Source organism: Peromyscus californicus, unplaced genomic scaffold (genome assembly GCF_007827085.1).
Source record: "Peromyscus californicus insignis strain IS unplaced genomic scaffold, ASM782708v3 Scaffold_17__1_contigs__length_78620276, whole genome shotgun sequence".
NCBI classification, from domain to species: domain Eukaryota; kingdom Metazoa; phylum Chordata; class Mammalia; order Rodentia; family Cricetidae; genus Peromyscus; species Peromyscus californicus.
Genome location: NW_026294469.1, coordinates 31944013 through 31964402, shown reverse-complemented (window position 1 = coordinate 31964402; position 20390 = coordinate 31944013). Strand labels below are relative to the sequence as shown.

General features: G+C 40.7%; 1 protein-coding gene across 4 annotated transcripts in view; it reads right to left on the bottom strand.

The window, feature by feature from the left end:
- The window catches only part of Tcerg1 (transcription elongation regulator 1), a 55838-nt gene extending 35654 nt beyond the window's left edge, over positions 1 to 20184 (bottom strand). For 2 of the 4 annotated variants that reach the window (XM_052742101.1, XM_052742099.1), the window contains exons 1-5: positions 20063 to 20183; positions 13023 to 13248; positions 9935 to 10087; positions 8610 to 9075; positions 4796 to 5038 (exon numbers count right to left, since the gene is read on the bottom strand). In XM_052742101.1, the coding sequence (XP_052598061.1) occupies positions 4796 to 5038; positions 8610 to 9075; positions 9935 to 10087; positions 13023 to 13248; positions 20063 to 20121 (1147 nt within the window). In that variant the 5' untranslated portion in view covers positions 20122 to 20183. Of the gene's footprint in view, positions 1 to 197; positions 261 to 4795; positions 5039 to 8609; positions 9076 to 9934; positions 10088 to 13022; positions 13249 to 20062 lie in introns of all 4 variants that reach the window. The other 2 variants (XM_052742100.1, XM_052742098.1) reach the window with 2 other exon arrangements.
- Between the last annotated feature and the right edge of the window lie 206 nt (positions 20185 to 20390).

Sequence of the window (20390 nt, the reverse complement as noted above, 5' to 3'; positions counted from 1 at the left end):
AAAGACGCTAATACTACAGGCAATTGGGAAATTAAGTGTTGGCCAAATATGATAACTGCATTTAAACTGCTCATTAAAAAGGAAAATATTTTTTAAGCTCCACTCACTAGGGCAAAAAATAAATAAAAGGATAAACAACAACATTCACTACCATGCCAACTTACAGACAAAACAAACTAAGATGGTTTTAAAATTACCGGTCTTGGTGGTAGCGACTGTCTTTACATACGGGCAGCTGACTATTTGCATCATTGCTACACCTGTAAAATGGATAAGCAAGCATTGGTTGGAAAGCTGCCATTGTATGTCGGCTACCACTGGGATTCAGGGAAAATAATTTACCACTACAATTTAGAATCTAGTTCTAATGAGAAAGACCAAGAATGGAATAAAATAGTCGTTGACATTTTGTGGGAAGTGGTGCCAAATCCAATGATTCTACTTCTAAACTATAACACCAATTACCTACCAGCTCATATCTGAAGGAGTCTCAAAGTTTAAATTCGACAAAAGAAAACCCCTTTGTTACACATATGTAATAATTCTCATGTGGGACCTTTTCCCAGCAGACACCAGACCCAGCTGCGGTTGCTTACATGCCAGTAAAAGGCAGTGCACGCAGCACTGTGCTGACAAGGTACTTCTGCTATGCTGATGCGCATCTGAAACTATAGGCTGGGGCTGAAGAATAGGGCACAACTATGCAAAAATAGAAAGGAAAAGACAAGGCAGAGGGGCAGGGAGAATAAGAAAATAAGGCACAAAATGGACTCAAATATCCCACTGCAAATAATAGTGAAAACAAAAAAGCATAGATGGAGAGAGTAGCATTCAAACAGTGTCAAAACATCTGCTCAGTGGCCACTCCATGGAATGGCATGAATATGGAACACTGTGGAGGCAGGCCAAAACTACACTTCATCCCTTCAATGTTCTCAGTCACTGGCTGCTGGTAGCTGCAGACACCTCTATCCCTTGGGCTGGCTAAAGGAGCACTTGTATTAAGGAACAGATATTACGTACAGTTTTGAGAGGAATGAAGACGCATCATGATGCATTAGAATGATGGTAAAAGAATGAAAAGAAAAGCTGGAAAACTGAGGAAATTCAAAAGTGAATGTGAATTTTAAAATGTTTTAAAAGTAAAAGTCTGAAGAATGTAGGGGAAATAATTTTTACTTTTTTGTACCCGGAAAAAAACTCAGCTTAGTTTGGTATTGCAAATCTAAAAAATTGAAAATACTGTATTAAAAATAAACTTTCGTACTGAAGGGTGGGAAAAGAAGTCTCTCCTAATCCAGAAAGTAAAATCAAAACTCTGTTTTCAAATAATTTAAACTGTACACACACACACACACACACACACGCACACACGCATACACGCACATACATCCAGGCACACACACACATCCATGTACCAAATTTTGAAGTGTCTTTAATTTCTTTACCATTTCACATAAAGAATATTAACACTAAACTTTCCACTAACTTTAAACCAAAGTAAAAACCCTGAATTATCAAAGCATGCTGAGTGAAGAAAGCTGTATGTATAGCTTTTTTTCCCTAACGTTGAAACAAAGCAAAGAAAAATTCACTTCATTAAAGAAGCTACAGACTGTAAATTTAAGTTAATATAAATACTGCCATCTACAGGATCACCAAACATATTAAACCACCACTTCCCTTAGAATATATATACTTTATTCCAGTGTCTCTTCTTCTAAACTATCCTCCAAAATTTTTTTCACTATGTAACTGAAAATGAATCAAGTATCTTCATATTCAGACATAACTGCCAATGATAAATCAACAGGGCCAACTCTGGTTTTTCCACCTGTATTAGGATGTTTCTTCTCAAGCTAAACAGATAAATCTAAGGCTTTCCCTGAAGATATTACAAGCATATTATGAATATTCACAAAATAGCCACATATCTGAAATACTAACCTTCTTTAAAGGGGGGAGCTTTTGTCCAATTTTCCTACAAATTATGCTGTCCTCAAAATATGCTCTATTAGGAAATTAGAAAATTCCACTTAGCATTTTGGATAATTCTGATGTCAGCGACAGTAAATTTCTTAAAATTGCAGTTAAGATTTCAGTTTTAGAAACATGCCTCTAATCCTCATCTGGTACCACCCTCAAATTCTACCTCTTATTCTTTTACTTCATCTAATTCTTCCACTACTTTCCTTCATCTTGTTTATCTCACTCTTACTTAATCATCTTCATCACAACCAGACAATGCTATTTCAAAGAATTTCAAGGTGCAAAATAAATAATATACAAATAAATCCTTCCAATTCAGCCAGGCAGCGGTGGTGCAAGCCTCTAATCCTAGCACTCAGGAAGCAGAGGCATGTGGATCTCTCTGAGTTCATGGCCAGGCTGTAAACAAAGTGAGTTTCAGGACAGCCTGGGCTATACAGAGAAACCCTGTCTCAAGGGAAAAAAATCCTTCCAATTTACCTTAACTCAGAGTCAACATAAAGAAGGGGGGAAGACAGGATCTAATTGCACATAATGAAAAATCCAGGGAGGAGAAACTAAGTGCTTTGGTCATTTTCACTAAGCCAACTTGTAGAACTTAAGAAAAGGGTAATGAGAAAAAAAAAAATGAATGCTCAATCAGAAATACCTTAGTACCAACAACATTACTGTTACTTTCTGTAAGACATCCTCCAAAGAGTCTTGGTATCTTGGACAACCCAACTGCTAGCCAGCTGGAGTTTTCTTGGGCTGGAAATACAACTCAGGAGTATAGCTACAACACATGCCTAGCATGCACAAGTCCCTGAGTTCAATCCCCAGAAGTGTGCTCCCACATATACACAAACACACAACACACAGAGAGACAGGGAGACAGAGGTCAAGTTTTCTTCCAGTTAACCTACGAAATGTCTTTAGCGGCTGCCATTTATTGTCTTTTATTGCCAAATTTCACAAGTACTATCTTGATTTTACTATCCTAAACATTTAGAAAATGAAATATGAAAATGAAGAATCTGACAGACTTCAACTTTCCATAAAAATTTTACTAGTATGTATCCTCTTGCCTTTTCTCTGCTCCAAGTAAGAACATTAGAACAAAGAGAACATCCTTTCAGAAGACAATGGTCTTTCAAAGTATTTTTATAGCATCATCATACTTCCTCTCAGTCTGTTCTCTACAAATTAACAGCTCAGCACTTTCACATTCAAACCCTAGAACTGGCCTTGACACTGTCCTTAACCATAATAAAGGAGACTGCCATTTCAAGGTTTAAGACTAGGCAAGTGAACTCTAGGCTAGGATGGGCTACACAGCAAGACACTCTCTCTCAATAATAATGTTTCTAAAAACAAAAAGAGGTTTTGACAAGTGTCAAAACTATTCCCCATTTGTTACTTTCCTACAAAAATAAGATGCTGCTGGGTGCTGTCACATGTCTTTAATCCCAGCACTTGGGAGGCAGAGGCAGGCAGATCTCTGTGATTTTGAGGCCAGTCTGGTCTACAAAGTGAGATCCAGGACAGCTGGGTCTACACAGAGAAACCCTGTCTCAAAAACAAAAATAAATAAATAATAATAATAAGCAGCAGAGGAAAGTACTCAGCTTGTCTTAAATTTAACTCAAGAAAAAAGCAGTCCTTAGTACTAAACAACTTCTGTTTTTCTTATTTTTAAGTGACTAGAGTTGTCACTGTCACATATAGGGCATTTACTTATTTAGCACTACATTAATAATGTATAAAAGGTTTTTTAATAGAATAAAAAAAACACTAATTCCTAAACTTTTGGTACTTGTAAATGTTTCCTATTTAAATGTAGTTGTAGCACACCTCTATTTTTACACAGAACGCTACAGAGTAAAATGGCAGTAGCTTCAGGAAAAGTATGAAAATTAGGGACAGAAGCCAGGGTTCTCTTCATCCTCACCACAAACTAGCCTTGTAAACTTGTCTACGGTATCAATATTTTCAACTACAACAGATAAAGAATGGGTCAAGGATTAAATACATGCATTTGACAACAGCAAACGCACTCAAATTAGAATGCCCAACACTATTATGTAATCCCTAGTGGAAGACTTATCCACGAGTCTTTCAACTCCTTCTCTAGTCTTCATAATTTCCTGTATAATAACACACACGAATTTGCCATAACAGACTCAAATAATGCATGTTAGACTTTACTTGACAAATGTTGCAAAGAAACCTTCTGATTTGTCTTACATCAATCAGTCTGTTCACACTTAAGAGTGACTCACATTTTCTTCCCAAAACAACATAATTATTAAGAGCTTGGTACCTGATCTGGAGGGTACCAGATCAATACCTAACCCTATCACTTAGCTAGGTGACAATGGACAAGTAATTTAACTTGACTGTGCACCTACCTCCTAAGATGGTTGCAAAACTTAGGACTGAATGCATACGATGTGTTAGAACAACATGTGTGTACATTATTCAACCTGTGCTAGCTGATACAGCTTGTAATTTATCAACTTCGTAGACTCAATCCCTTTAAAAATTACATTTAAAACATATTTAGAAACAAAATGATCTCATTCACTGAGGCTATTATACAAAATAAGTGTAATTTTAAAAGTGACTCTAATTTTAAGATATGTAAACAACAACAAAAAAGGACATTTACCAAAACTTAGGAAAAAAAATATTGCAGTTAGCCATGAATCTTTCAAAAACATTTCAAACAGGTGAGATTCAAGGCAAATTTCAAACGCAACAGACACATGAGAACAAACTGACAATGTGAAAACAGCTAGAAAAACAACTGTAATCTGTTGTTTACCTGGAAGTGGGATTGGCATGCCAGGAAGGGGGACACGGAATGGAGGCACCATTACTGGTGGAAAGGCAGGTATTGCCGCTGCTGGCTGAGGTACTGAATGAGGAACAGCAGGAGGTAACGTCTGTGGGTGCGGCTGGGGTACAGTCTGCACAGGTGTGGCTGTAGGAGCAGGAGTTGAAACACTAACTGTAGGCGTGGCAACTGAGACAGCAGAGCTTGGGGTCTGGTCTTGTGTTGTGGGTGCTGACAAAAGAGAAGACAACATGCGTCACTCCTTCATGAGCCTTTCTACTGCACTCACCGTCACTCCACTCATTCAGGATTTAAAGGCCATGGTCCCATATACTGGAGGAAATGCTTCCCATTTCCCCAAGAAGCTTGAAAACAGCTAGATGAAGTTAAACAAAAACAAAAAACCAAAACTAAAACACAAAATAAAATGGGGTAAATATACAGAAATGTAATCAGAACCCAGTTCATTCATAGATATAGGGAGTGTACAGAGAATTTTATATTGAGATAATAAACCTCAAAGAGTCAAGATTTCATCAAAGAAAGAGGAGCCCAAAGAGGAAATAAGCAAATGGTGAAAGAAACACAAGTAAAGGTAAAGGGTAGAGAGCAACAGAAAGTGTCCAGAATCACAGGTGAGCACTCAACTCATAAGACATGCGGCATACCAACAAGCCTTGAGCAAGAGCCAGGAAGTCAGTACTTTGCTGGGTAGGGAAAGGGCACTTATGCAGAGAAAATGGGGTAGGAAAATAGACACACCACTGTATATACAGTGTCTTCTCACATTAGTGGCATAATTTCATAAATGTAAACAAAGGTTTCATGTGATGAATTAGATACAATGGAAAAAGAGGAAGGGAAATCAATTACATTACTGGAACTGTCTAAGCAAGTAAAAACAGAGAAAAAGAAAATGCAAACAACTAATGTCTGGATATGAATGAATGGAACAGAAAACATTTCAGGTTTTTCTTTAATTATTTCAAAATTTAAGAAAATGTTTTAAGTGCTTTCCATAGTGTAACCAGGTGAATGTACAATTCAGGGTCATTTGGGTTCTGCTAACACTTTTTTAACTATCTAAAATAAAACACTCCATCTCTAGAATTTAAATTTAAATTCACATTTAAAATAGAAATGATAAAAAAAAATCTATATTTCACATTATTAAGGTTTTAGCTCTTATTCAATGAAACATTTTATAACTTTACCTAGTTCTAAATAAAATCCACTATGACAATTCACTGGATTTTCAGTGATTTCTTTTTTTAAAGAAAGGGAAAGTATCAAACTCTACCTGTATTAGACTAAGAATAAACTTGAAAAATTAATAACAGTGCTTTCCCAATCTTTAAGCAACTTCATTTTTAAATAAAAGCACAGAGCTGAATACAAACCACCCAACTGTATTGTCCACCTGACAACAAAAATCTGTCCATTAACATCTTCTACCTTCTACAAATTTTGAAAAACTCACTTAGGCTGGGAAGATGTGAGTAATTTCATACTTGTCAATGAGGAACTCACCTTGGCTAAATAGACAGCAGGGCCAAACAAGTATCTTCAGGGGCCCAGGAATGAATTGTTGGTCTAGCATAGACCTAGCCTTAGGGTACAGTATCATATTAATATAATTTATAACAGTGTGAAAAATACAAAGTACATGCAACATTTGCCCAGTCCCATAGATACACCATTCAGCAACTGTAGACCACTATAATGTCTGAAAGCATATTAATTCTTCCCAATTTCCCTGAGAAGTTGACTTCATGATCAGTTTCCATAAACTTGCAAAAAATGAGCTTTGCTCAACTTCAAGTAAAATAAGTGGTTTGAATGTTTACTCCCATATACCCAGATCTATACTGTAGTTTACAAAACTAAATTTTAAAGTATTACTGGTATTCATATTACTAAAATTATGGTTCAAAGCACCAATGCCAGGAAAATGAGTTTATAGGAACATAAAAGTTCAAGTAGAAAAGACTGCAATCAAGGAGATGGCAAAAAGTATTCACTCAACTCACTCCTACTCTCCATAGCAGGGTATTTTGAAATTGCTTAGAGATAATGAATCTGAGGAAAAGGATAAAGGCAATGCCAGAATCAAAGAGGAACCTGGAAGAGTAACGCCAATCAATGAGCAAGTTCCTACAAGTTCCATGTGCTCAAGTAACTGCTAAAGCTCTCCATCTCAACCCACATGGGATTCTAACAAGAACAAGTGACCATTTATGGCAGTACAGAAGGTGGAGAAATAGTACGACGAGAATCACAGTACCAGACAGACTACTCAGACACACAACATAAAAAACGGGTACTCAAATGCAGCCAACAGAGTGTGACTTTGTTACCTTATGTTTAGATTTTCAGGACGATTACAGCAGGAAGGAGAGGGCCACTTACAAACATGGAGCACACACAGGGCAACTGAAATACCGACATAACCACATCCCTCAAAGCAAACCAAGTACCACCCTTCCCAAGTCATCAGAGACCTTAAGCAACAGGAGCCTCCACACAGTGGTACACTGCCTTTAATACCCTGCTCCCACTACCACCACCATGTGCTCCATAAATCAATGGCAGGTTTCTGCCTTGGACCCTCAAGCATAAAAGCCATAAGCTAAAGATCACAATATAGTTAGTCAGCACAACTTTCCTTCCATTTACATCTTACACTTGTAAAAGACCTACGTTTTCCTGTTTCATCTATTTCTCCCAGTTTGTCTAAAAAAAACTAAATAATGTCTAAAAACTGTCTCCAGGATGGATTCAATCACCAGGGCTGGGGAGAAGGTGGAGACACATATGCCTATACATATACCTTACTTCTTCAATCAATAAGGTTAATTCTAATTTGAATCCATTATGATTACATATTTCAGTATTTCTTACACTACTGATTCCCAAGTTTCTGAAGCTACCAAGCAAAGTGTGGTTTTGTTTTTTTTTTTATTCATTGTTCAGACAGTAAATAATAGGAACACCAACCACCCCATAAAGAAAACCAGTCAGTGCAATGCATTAACAATGATCACATCCAGATCATTTCAATAATCTGGGCTCAGTCTATTTGCAATGATACCACCAACACAGAGAATAACTGTTTAAAACAATCTGTCTTCAGCCCTTACATCTGATATGTATACATTCTCACTTTTACTTTTTTAAAGTTCTAAGTCTTAGGATGTAACCATATACTTGAAAATTCTTTCCTTATTGTTTCTAAGCCAATCCCCACTGCACTTACGTATAACTTACTCCAGGACCCACCATTTCTAAAAGAGGTTACAGAAAAATTCCTAAGAAAGTCTTCTGACTTCAACAACACCCAGACCCGCTACTTAAAAAACATTCCAGAACATCTGCTTGATTTTTAAAACTATCCATCCCCAGGGCTTGCTCTTAAACAGTCTACTGACCAATATAAATTGTCCTGCCTCAGAACTTCCCTGTCAATCCCATAAAATACATCAGTCCTCACCTGCTGACCTTTGTTCAAGCCTCAATTAGAAAACTGTAAAGTAAGGTCCAACACACTTAATTTTGTAACTCCTACAGTATTTGTCACTAGTGTCTGGTCAATAAATAACTACACTTCTACAGCTTAGCTGCATGAACTACACTTGGGCAAATTTCCTCTACTCTTACAAATGCCCAATTTTCTTTAACTCAGAAATTTTAATGTCAAAACGTATTTTAAATAATGTCAAGGGTAATGCCAGAAACTACCCTTTTAGACTACAGGATTTGGTTTTCACACCCCTAAACACCCACACAATAGGCCAGTACTCACTTGATACTGTCTGTGCAACCGAAGTAGCAGTTGTCGTGGTGGCTGTGGTAGAGGATGGGGTAGACGATGGTGTTGAAGTAGACACTGCAGGTGCTGGGCTACTGGTTGTAGGGGTGGGAGCGCCTACTGCTTGTGCTTGCACTTGTGCCTGGACCTGAGCCTGGGCCTGGGCTTGCGCCTGGGCCTGAGCCTGAGCCTGGGCCTGGGCCTGGGCCTGGGCCTGAGCCTGGGCCTGAGCCTGGGCCTGTGCCTGTGCCTGGGCCTGAGCCTGAGCCTGGGCTTGTGCCTGAGCCTGGGCCTGAGCCTGGGCTTGAGCCTGAGCCTGAGCCTGAGCCTGGGCCTGGGCCTGGGCCTGAACCTGCGCTTGGGCTGCAAGCATAGGTGTCAGTTCTGATTGCTGAATAACCTTTACTCCATCTGGCTTGGTCCACGCAGATTCACGTGTCCGAGCATTATAATAATAAACCTGCAAAGGAAGGAAAAAAGTAGTAATCACAAAATCTGATACTAAAAAAATGTTATATTTTGTCTTAAAAGGTATTTTAAAGTAGCTTTAGAGGTTACACAATATTCACGTATTATGAGTCTATGTTTCTATAAAACAGAAAAGGAAAACTAATGTAGTATTTTGCAAAGGAAGTTAACGAAGGCCTAAGACAAGAAAGCCTTGCTGACAAAATTGGCCTTTGGCTAGTGTGTGAGAACTGGACTTGAGAGTACTGCACCCCTCTTCCTAATAAGAATTGGGCACTGTGCCTAAACTGTGTATGCAAACGATGCAGCTCATGCTGAAAGTCTGTTTTCCTTCTGAGAGTGTGGAATTTTAGTTTATGCTGGACTGATGGTACTATACCATCTAATGAAAACCTCTAGGTTCAGGTGAGTTTGCTGCTAGAAAAACTTCTCATGTGTGGTCACCATTCTACTCTGAAGAAAATTAAGCATGTACAGTCTCATTCCTTAAGAGGACTTTAGGAAACTCAGGTCTATTTTTCTTCCTATCCTGCCTCAGGCACCTTCTCCTGTTAGTTTTGTATCCTTTCACTGTAGTCTAAGCTACGAGGTCAACTACACAATGATCCCTACTGATGATTCCCAAGCCTGAAGATGGTTTTGAGAATCTGTGATACATCATTAAAAATGCAAGCCTCCATGCAACCTTGTAACTACAGCAAAATCTAATGCAGCAAGTTCCTCTGGAGTCATACCCTAATCCCTGTTTGAAGCTCAGTCTTAATGCATAGAGGTACCAGAATCTCAAACTACCAAATTTTCACTACTTTGCCACCACGGAAATAACAAGTTGAGCATATTTTGTAATTTACCTTCCCATCTGGAGTTTTATTTTCTACCCATATCTCCTCAGTGGGAGGCAGTGCTGGAGCACCAGGAGCAGTCCCAGGAGGCATTCCTGGTGGGAACATCATACCCGGAGGAGGAGGCATAGCTCCCATGGGTGGAGGCATGAAAGGTGGTCTCTGTGAATGCACAACAACAGTTACGGTCACTTATAAACGACCTTATTTCTTCCTTCAGGTTAGTATTAAATTCTACCTCGACACAAAAGCAAAGAACTACAAAAGCAAACAGTTGTCTGTTCAAACACATCTGGCTACTGCATGAGCAAAATTATTAATCTGTAATAAAAATAACAAGAATGTCAAAATACTAACAAGAGCTAATTCTAGGTTATGCCATCATGAGTAAACTTTATGTTTCATTGCATTTTTCATACACTGGGTTACTTTAAAAGAAAAAAGTTGATTTTTAAATATTCTGGGGATTTTTTTCATGTTTTTGTTTTTGTTGTGGTAGGGGTCAAACCCAGGGCCTTGTGAATGTTAGGTAAGTGTTCTATTCCTGAGCTACATCTCAAGCCCCTATGTTTAAATACCACGCTTATCCATGACCTAAACTCCTCCACAGTAGCCACTAACAATAAACATTATTTTACAAAATCATACAGCAATAACCCTTATTATTTTTTACTTCAAGCAAAAATGTAGTTAAAAACATATTTTCCCATCCTATTTTTTATGTAGTAGCAATAAAACTCATTTTAAATGTCAATAAGTGTGTGATATTTTGTTTGTGTTTTGACAAACAAAGCTTGCTTGGAGTCAGAAGGTGGAGCTAGCCACTAGTTAACCATAGAGGTTTGGAGGACTGTAGAGAGAAGGACAGGAAGTGATAAGGCAGGGCTCAGATAGGATCTCAGCCCTTTTGTTTGGAGAAACTGGTGAGGTAGGAAGTGACTGTGGCTGCTCCCCTGCTTCTCTGATCTTTCAGGTTTTTACCCCTATATCTGACTCCTGGTTTTTATTGATAAGATTAATTAGAGTTATGCTTCAAGTGAGTTTCACAAATACAGAAAACAATTATCCACTCTATCTTCAGGCTTCATTTATTCTGGTCTGGTCTGGTCTTGGCACTGGTCTCAGCCCTTGCACAAGCCTGTCATCACACCTTTTAGTGGAAAGCTTAGAAATCAACCCAGCATATAGGACACCACTCTTGTGAGTCAACAGAACCTGAAAATTCCTCCACCATCCTCTTTAGTGACTACTAACAAGATCCCACGCCAAGCTGTATCAGAAGCAAGAAAAGCTGCAGCTTCTGATACTCAGGCCTGGTAACTTCAGCATAACAAAGGAGTCTTCAACTAAGTTTGCACTGTACATTAGTTTCAGAAGTAAAAATATAATGAATATTGGGGCTGCCATTTTGAGCAAAGATAAAAAGATGTTCTCTATAATTTGAATCTAATATAAAAATTCAATTACCAAAAGCACCTTAAGTTGGACAAAGGGACTGAGTTCCTTCCACTTTCCTGAAAGTACTCCCTGCCCTACACCTGCTTTGAACTTGTTTCTGTTCCTTACATAGGCTCATGTCTTTCCAGCACCAATAGACTCCATTTATAAAAGATCTACCCTAATGTCTCATTAACCCTCAGCTACAAATAATTCAGAGGATTTAATGTAAAGCAACACAATTATCCATCAAGACTAAAAGCAGCATCACAGCATTTGAGACATGTCACCCACACTGAATCCTTACTAGAGGAGCACACTTATTGAGTACAAACTGTAATTAATATTCAACTAATAGTTTTAATCAACTGCACTGATCAAATGTACATAGTAAATGTATAGTCACTAAGAAACTGGATTTTTGTAATCTTCAAGTAAATACAATACCACATCACTTCTAGATAAGCCTCCAGTTAAAACACGAGTTTAGCATATTTTATATGGTGGTGTATGTCAACAATTCCAGCACCCAGAGGCTGAAGCGGGAGAACTACTGCATGCTCAAGGCCAGTCTGGGATACACAGTGAATTCAAGTCCAGCCTATGCTAAACAGCAAGTCCCCATCAAATTTAAAAAACAAAAACAAAAAAACGGACCATAATAAATGTTTTTCTAATATCAAGATTTGGGGGAAGAAAGAAAAAAAAACACTTAAATCCAAATCTACTATCATTCTCCAAATTCTGCCCTAGGCATCATTTCTGCAGTGGAAAACTACTCAATATTACACAGTCTACATCTATTATATACTTGCTAGCAATATAGACCATGAAAGAGAAATATCCTCCAGTCAGTACATAAAGATTTGAAAGTCTTTTCCCATACTGAAGACGGTTACAGAAGAGAATTCGCCAAGTTACTGAGAGAAATACAACTAGTCATTAAGGCAGGGTGTGTCAGTAGGCTTCTGCCACCACCTACATCCCTCTTCTCCCTCCCATATTAATAACTTAAGAAACAACAGCAACATTTGTCTCCTTAGCTGTCATTTTATTTCAAACTTGAATTTTTGCTGGATGAGGTGTCTCACACTTACAATCTCAGCATTGAAGAACTAAGGCAGGAGGATCACAGTAAATTCAAGGCCAGTCTGAGCTACAGAGTGAAAATTTGTCTAAAAAAAAAACCACCAGGAACTGAGTCAGTGGTTAATAATGTTTGCTCCTCTTCCAGGGAACCCAAATGTGGTTCCCAGTATCCATGTCCAGCGGTTCACAACAGCTTGTTAACTCCAGTATCAGGAGGGATCTGTTGCCCTCTTCTGGTCCGTGCACATACATACATACATACATACACACACACACACACACACACACACACACACACACACAATTTAAAAATGAAATTAAATCTTTAGGGGCTGGAGAGATGGCTTGGTTTCCAGTATTCCAACTCTAGACTCTAGATCCAGGGTATGGGGTGCCCTGGGCCTCAGTGGGTATCTGGCACACATACACATACATGTAGGCAAAACTCATATACATAAAACAAAGAAAAATCTTTAAACAAAAATAAACAGAATCAAGTTTTTAAGGCAAAACTTATATATAAAATTGATACTGATGCCAACTAAGCAATGGCAACCTCTATATCCTTTACCTGGAGGTGTGGTGGGCCCATGGGTGGAGGTATTCCTCCTGGGGGAGGCATTGGTGGCATATTAGGATCGAAAGGAGGCCGTCCAAAGGGGGGTCTGGGTGGTGGAGGAGGGCCTCTCATCATGCCGAAAGGAGGAGGAGGTCTCATGAGAGGTGGCGGGCCTCGCATCACTGCATTTGGTGGGGGAGCTGGGCCTCGGAACCGCAAGGCCTGCTGCTGAGCCATCCTGTGTGGAAGAACAGTGAACAGGTTCTCAAACTTGCAAAAGTAGCTACTCACAACTGAATTACAGCAATTTTTAAAGGGCCCAAGTGCAAACAAGAGTTGGAAAGCCATTATTTTTGCAATCCCATGGTAAAAATGAGATGAGAATGAAGATGAGGGCAAATATTTAGATGATTTTAAAATATCTTCCCACAATAGTATATAGTCACAAGGTAGAATGAAAACCACAATCAGAAAATTAAGCAATACCAGATTGTCATAATTAATGTTGTCTAAGGGTATGACTGAGAGGCATACCCCACATTGTGCAACCAAGAGTATACAACCTCAGTCTATAACGAATACATGAGAAGACTCAACAGGTAAAGGCACTTACCGCCAAGCCACAAGGTAGTAGAGAACCAAGTCACCCAAGTTACCCTCTGACCTGCGCACACGCGCGCGCGCGCGCGCGCACACACACACACACACACACACACACACACACACACACACGCGACGCGCACACACTTTTTAAAAAGAATGTTCCAGCCGGGCGGTGGTGGCGCACGCCTTTAATCCCAGCACTCGGGAGGCAGAGCCAGGCGGATCTCTGTGAGTTCGAGGCCAGCCTGGGCTACCAAGTGAGTTCCAGGAAAGGCGCAAAGCTACACAGAGAAACCCTGTCTCGAAAAACCAAAAAAAAAAAAAAAAAAAAAGAATGTTCCAGACGGGTGTTGCTCAGAAATATCAGTGGTATACAGACAAGGTTAAAGAAAGCTGAAGAAACCATCTGTGGACTAGGCTTCACATACCAAACAGAAGCAGTACTATATAAGGTGACAGGATCTGTCAGAGAAGGATCAAATTCAGACATTGATTCCTAGGCTACTTCTGTAGTCACAGAAAATAGACACAAATGTATTTAGCGGGAAATGTTCCAAGTATCTTAATCATAAGCAGTTCGGAGTTAAAAAGAGCATGCATACATGCAAATAAAGCAAGAGGTAAAATATCAAGTGTTCCATCTTCATTGCTTTAATTTTTTAAAGTTTGAAATACTTTTTTGTTTTTGTTTTTTGAAACATGGTGTCTCTACAGAGCCTTGGCTGTCCTGGAACTCACTACATAGACTAGAATGGCCTCAAACTCATCTGTCTCTGCTTCCTGAGTGCTGAGATTAAAAGCACACACGCCCTAAGTTTTTAAAAGAGGATGGAGGGCTGGTGAAATGGCTAGCAGGTAAAGGTACTTGCTGTAAAGCCTGATGACCCGAGTTTGAGCCCTGGGATCTATATAACAGACCTAAACTCCTGTAAGTTGTCCTGATTTTCATGTATACACCAAGGCACACACAAAAATATTCCGTAAAAAGAATTTTTGTATTAGAAGAGAGTGGTCACAGCCTAAGACACTTCAAATATTGTGCACCTCCCCTTCAATGCACCCTCCCCGACAAGCTCTGACCAAATATCTTAGTGTATTCTTTCCATGGCATTTGACTAAATAACCAATGTCATAAATAATAGCATTAGCCAGGCGGTGGTGGCTCCCACCTTTAATCCCAGCTTGGGAGGCAGAGGCAGATGGATCTCTATGAGCTGAAGGCCAGCTTGGTCTACAGAGTGAGATCCAGGATAGCCAGGGCTACACAACACAGTGAAACCCTGTCTCAAAAATAAATAAATAAACAAACAAACAAACAATAGTATTATTTACCTTTGCCCAAGTGATTAGTGTGTGTGTGTGTGTGTGTGTGTGTATCCCTAAAAGTGCTGACTACATGCCAGGGAATATACTACATATGCTCTTTTCAAATATTGTTTATTTAGTAACATTTCTATGAGATTATGAGGTGAACACCATTGTTAATCCCATTTTATAGGTAAGGAACGAGAGCACACAAAACTGAAATACTGTGTCCTGTCCAAGGCCTCACAGCTTGTTAGTGGTAAAGCAAGAATTACAACGCCAATGTCCTGCAAGTCCTTTCTTTCAAAGGAATTTTGTTCACTCATTTCTCCAGCACACTGTCAAGTCTAGACATAGTAGGCCCATTAAATACTCATGAGAGGTCGGCGAGATGGCTCAGCAGTTAGAAGCACTGGCTGCTCTGAGAGGACCCTGGTTCAATTCCCAGCACCGACATGGCAGCTCACCACTGTCTGTAACTCCTATAACTCGTTCCAGGGGATCCGACACCCATACACAGACATAAATGCAGACAAAACACCAATGCGCATAAAGTAAAAATAAATAATTTTTAAAAATACTTATATGGCTGGACATAGTGGCACATGCCTTTAAATCCCAGCATTGGGAGGCAGAGGTAGGTGGATCTCTGTGAGCTATGAGGCCAGTCTGATCTACACAGTGAGTTCCAGGACAGCCAAGGATACATAGAAAAAAACCTTGTCTCAAAAACAAAAACAAAACAAAAAACCTACTCATATAAACCAACACATGTATACCTTGGTGATACTGTACGAAAGCTACCATACAAGGACAAGACACAGAGCCTACAATAATTATTTTTATTACAGCCAGACATGGTGGTTAATGCCTGCAATCCTAGCTATTCAAAGACAGAGGCAAGCTGGGAATAATGATAAACGCCTTTAATCCCAGAACTTAGGAGGCAGATGTAGGATTATCTTTGTGAGTTCAAGGCCAGCCTGATCTACAGATTAAGTTCCAGGACAGCCAGGGCTATGTAGAGAAACCTTGTCTCAAAAAACACCAAAAAGAACTACATAGTGAAATTGTCTCAGAGGGGGAAAAAAAAGACAGAGGCAGGAGGGTCATAAGTTTGAGGCCATTCTAGGCAACCCAAGATTCTTATCTCTAAATAAGTAACTAAAAAAAAAAAACCCTATTACCGGGCGGTGGTGGCACACACCTTTAATCCCAGCACTGGGGAGGCAGAGGCAGGCGATCTTTGTGAGTTGAGGCCAGCCTGGTCTACAGAGCGAGATCCAGGAAAGGCACAAAGCTACACAGAGAAACCCTGCCTCGAAAAATAAATAAATAAATAAATAAATAAACACCCTGTTATTAAACTTCAACTTGCCAAAGTCAATTAGAGCACCTACCCAGACCTTCTTACATAAACTAAGAATGTACATTACACAAGATTCAAATTTCCATACTCAAAAAAAACTAGATTAATAATAACATTCTTTCTTTCTTTGGAGAGAGGGGTTGGCTTTTTCTATTTGGTTGAGCACACCTTTAATCCCAGAACTCAGGAGGCAGAGGCAGGCGGATCTCTGTGAGTTCAAGGACAACTAGAGCTGTTACACAGAGAAACTCTTGTCTCAACAAACAAAAAGAAAAGAATGTACCTTAATATTAGGTATCCTTTTTGTCAGTTTTTCCTTTTCCAAAAAATCTACAGGTTTTTTTTTTTGGAATTCATACCTCCTACTTCTAACTTCAAGTCAAGCACTTAGCCTCTAGAATCACGAAGCCATACCTGCTCTGTTCTTCATCAGGTTAGTTACATACATTCCCAAGTCTGAATTTCCTACCATGTAAAGAGTGTAGACTTCAAAATGTAGACTTCAAATAAAAGCTACCTCAGTTCTGTTCAATGAGATAATCCCTGTCACACAATTTAAGGTAATAGCCAATATACAGTAAATTGTATTATCACTTCCAATTATTCCCAATACCTCATAGAGTTTTGTCTATATAAGGCATTTAGTTAATTTTCCAGATTTCTTTTTAAAGTCTGCCACTAATTTCCTGCTGCTAGTTATATGTAGAGCATATAACTGAGATCTTTATCTACACAACTTCAACACTTCCTCACCAAAATAAACAGATAAAGCACCTGGAACGGCAACGACCAGAAATGCTTGTGAAGTACTAGCTACTAAGGACTGTTACTACATTAACATTAGTGTTCCGTGCTATTAAAATTACTGTTATTAATATTAATGTCGGGTGTTATTACCCAGCTATTACCAGGCCGTTATCTGGATGTTGTGGACAGTTTATTCTCCAGTATTTCTGATCTTCAAATACATCAACTGCATTATGTTGAAGCCTGTGCTTACAGTTTCCACTGCTTGGCATGTTCTTCCCACCCCTTTCTATGACTGTCCACTCTTCATTATTCAGACACAGTCCAAATGTCACCTCAATCTGCTCCCCACCTCTAGGGTCTCACAGTCCCTCTCTGGACCTTTACCCAACTGAGTTTTCAAGTACAACAAATGAGATAAAGCACTCTATCACCTACTTTTACCCATCACTGTACAGCTTTTAATATATTGACACTGTGCACTACTGTTTAATAATGATTATGAACCCTGAACACTTCCTATTTACCAGGACAGTTACATGGGCATTTTCTGTACTCTCTTAATTCTTACAACAACCTAAGATGAGTTTAATGTCATTTTTACAAAGGAAAAATAGCTTGTTAAGGAAGCTAGTTTATAGTAATGCCAGAGTATTCTCATCCTGTTTTCACCAGCAAAGAAATCCAGGTTTCAAGTACCTTGACCTATGTATTATGCATAAGTAGTAAACAAAGCCCCCTGGGCGGGGGGAAGCCCTAGGGTAAGAGATCTATACACAAATCAGTCTGAAAGTTACTTTCAGGGCCCTCAACCAGAAAATGACAAATGGATCTCTGAATTTCACTGCGGCTGCAAGCAACTTGAGATCCCACAACTTCCAACATTTTGGGGGAAGTCTACATGCATGAAGAAAAAATGTCTTTAATTTTCTTCAAAAGAACATCCTGGAAATACAAATCTATTTTTCTAGAAGTAATCTACCCAGATACGCAAACTCCTCAGAGAAAATACTTTAGTTGAATGGGCAGGAAACTAAAGATGCTACCTTCTTACATATAGGAGGCAAATTATGGAAACAATGAATCAGCTGGGACCCAGGTTTTAGTTCCAACCCAGCCAACTAGCTCCATATGTTTCACACCTGTAGGCTGATCCTCATTTGATGGAGTTAGTTTCCTTTCAAATTTAGACCAACCTCAATTAAATAGAAGGTCTTTGGGGACAAAGGGCTTTCCCCTTTATTGCCAGGACCTGGGCCAGTAACTGTCACAGATTGCCTAAGTGTAGTAGGATAAGGTGACCACATCTCAATATCGGTTTATTACCACATTATCTACTAAACATGGCATTCCTGACTCTATGAAGCATATATGAGATGCAGATACAAAACAAAGCTCAGTTTCTGCCATCAAAGCAGCCAGTTTATCGTAAATCGAGAGCAATGCTAAACCCTCTACAATGTGGGGCAAAGAAACGAGACAGAGTCACATGTAATAGAGGCTGTCCTGAAATTTACCACCCTCAACTTCCTGAATACAGGATTAACAAGCGTTTGCCACCACACATAGCTCCACAAGCAACCTCTAAGCCAAGAAGCTAAGGGACCAAATACTTGCAGCAGGCCATCTAATTAAAGCCTTATTAGGATCAGTTTTGCAATAATGTCTAGAGTCTAGACAATCAGTAATAAGTCTACAGGGCTACTTACTGTGAAGTTGAAGACACTCTCCAAAACGCTCCGCTAAGACCCTGAGACTAGCTAAAGTAACCTCTTGAGACCAGAATCAAAAATGCTTTTTATCACTAGTACTGCAAGATCCTGAAATGCACTCCAGTCATTCAGCACAAATGTATGGGGGTGAAAGGATTCAAGAGTCATCTCAGAAATAAGACAAAACCTTGTTCCTACCAGAGAGGGAATTTTTGCGTGTGACATTCTGAGCCCGAAAGCCGTTATTTTCTTCTAAGCAAGGCTAGTCTCCATTTCCTTAGAAAATTTCAATCCCTTACTCTAGAAAACACGAACCCTCAAAATCGGCACTGCTGTTTTCCTTTTAACACATTTCAGAATGGGAACTGAGTGGCTGAAATGGCATTTTCCCTTCCAAGGGGATTAAAAAAAAAATGTACATACACAAAACGTAAGTCACCTCTTTTTCTCTTCAAAAACCACCTACAAAGAGATGGCATTTCCCGGTCACTCCGATCAAACTTTAATCACAAATTGCAGAGGCACTGAGTGAGTGAGGAGGTTCCAGAGGAAGAAAGGTCACTCACTGCCTCTGTAGGGCTAAGGCGTGGGTAGAAGAGAGCGAGGTCGCAGGCTAGGGACCCGGACACATCAAGTCACTTCCTGGATTCACAATTCCAACCTCGACTCGTTCTACCGCCCCAACCCCTCGGAGACGTCCCCTCGACCACTGAGCGGGGGACGGACGGACGAGGGACGGGCCTGGCACCGCCTTTTTGGCCTGCGAAAGGAGCCTGCAACTCGTCCTAAAACCCGGGTGGAGGATCCGGGAAAGAGAGCCTTTTTAAAGCAGCAGCCTCCGTGGCCCCCAGCAAACGGTCGGGGCTGCGAATCTTGACAAAAGAAACGGAATCGCGAACGAGGGCCGGAGTGAAAGCGAGAGAAGCTGAGGAAGGTGGGGCGGGAGGCCGGGCGGCCCGCGCGAGGCCGCGGACGGCGTGGACGAGGCCAGAGCGGGTCCGCCGGTGCCGGCCGGGCGGCGGAGGGGAGCGGCCAGCCGAGCCCGCCACGGTAGGCCGGGAGCGGAGGCGCGCCGCCCAGGCCTGTGGGCCCCGCGAAGGACGCGGGTGCGCCCCGCCGCGCGCAGGAGGCCGCAGGCCAGCCCCGGCCCGGTTCTCATTCAAGCCGCCTTCCCTTCCCCCTTTCGCCAGCCCCACGCGGTCCGGCCTCGGACCGCCGCGACTCCTGTCCCCCACCGTCCCCTCGGGCCCCCGCAGCCTGCCCCAGCCGCTGGGACGCCAGCGCGCCGAGATGTGAGGGAAGGCGGCGCCCTTTACCTCAGCTCCCCCGGGTTGAATCGCTCGCCTTCCCCTCCGTCCCCGCCACGCTCCGCCATTACAGACAGTCGCGTTCATCCACCCGCCGACCCGGCGTTCCCGATTGGTCGGAAGAATCGTCAATCCCCCACACAGAAGGCGGGACTCGCCGAGATCTATAAGATGATTGGCGAAGCTCGCCATCAATCTTGGCGTTAGGGACGGCATTTGTTTTGCTATTGGGCAAAGGGCCCGCCGACTTTGAAAGCGGTATGGAGACGGTCCGTTGATTGGCCGCTCGTAGGCTTCATGGGAAATGAGACATTGGCAAGGAGGAACAGGTGGCGCC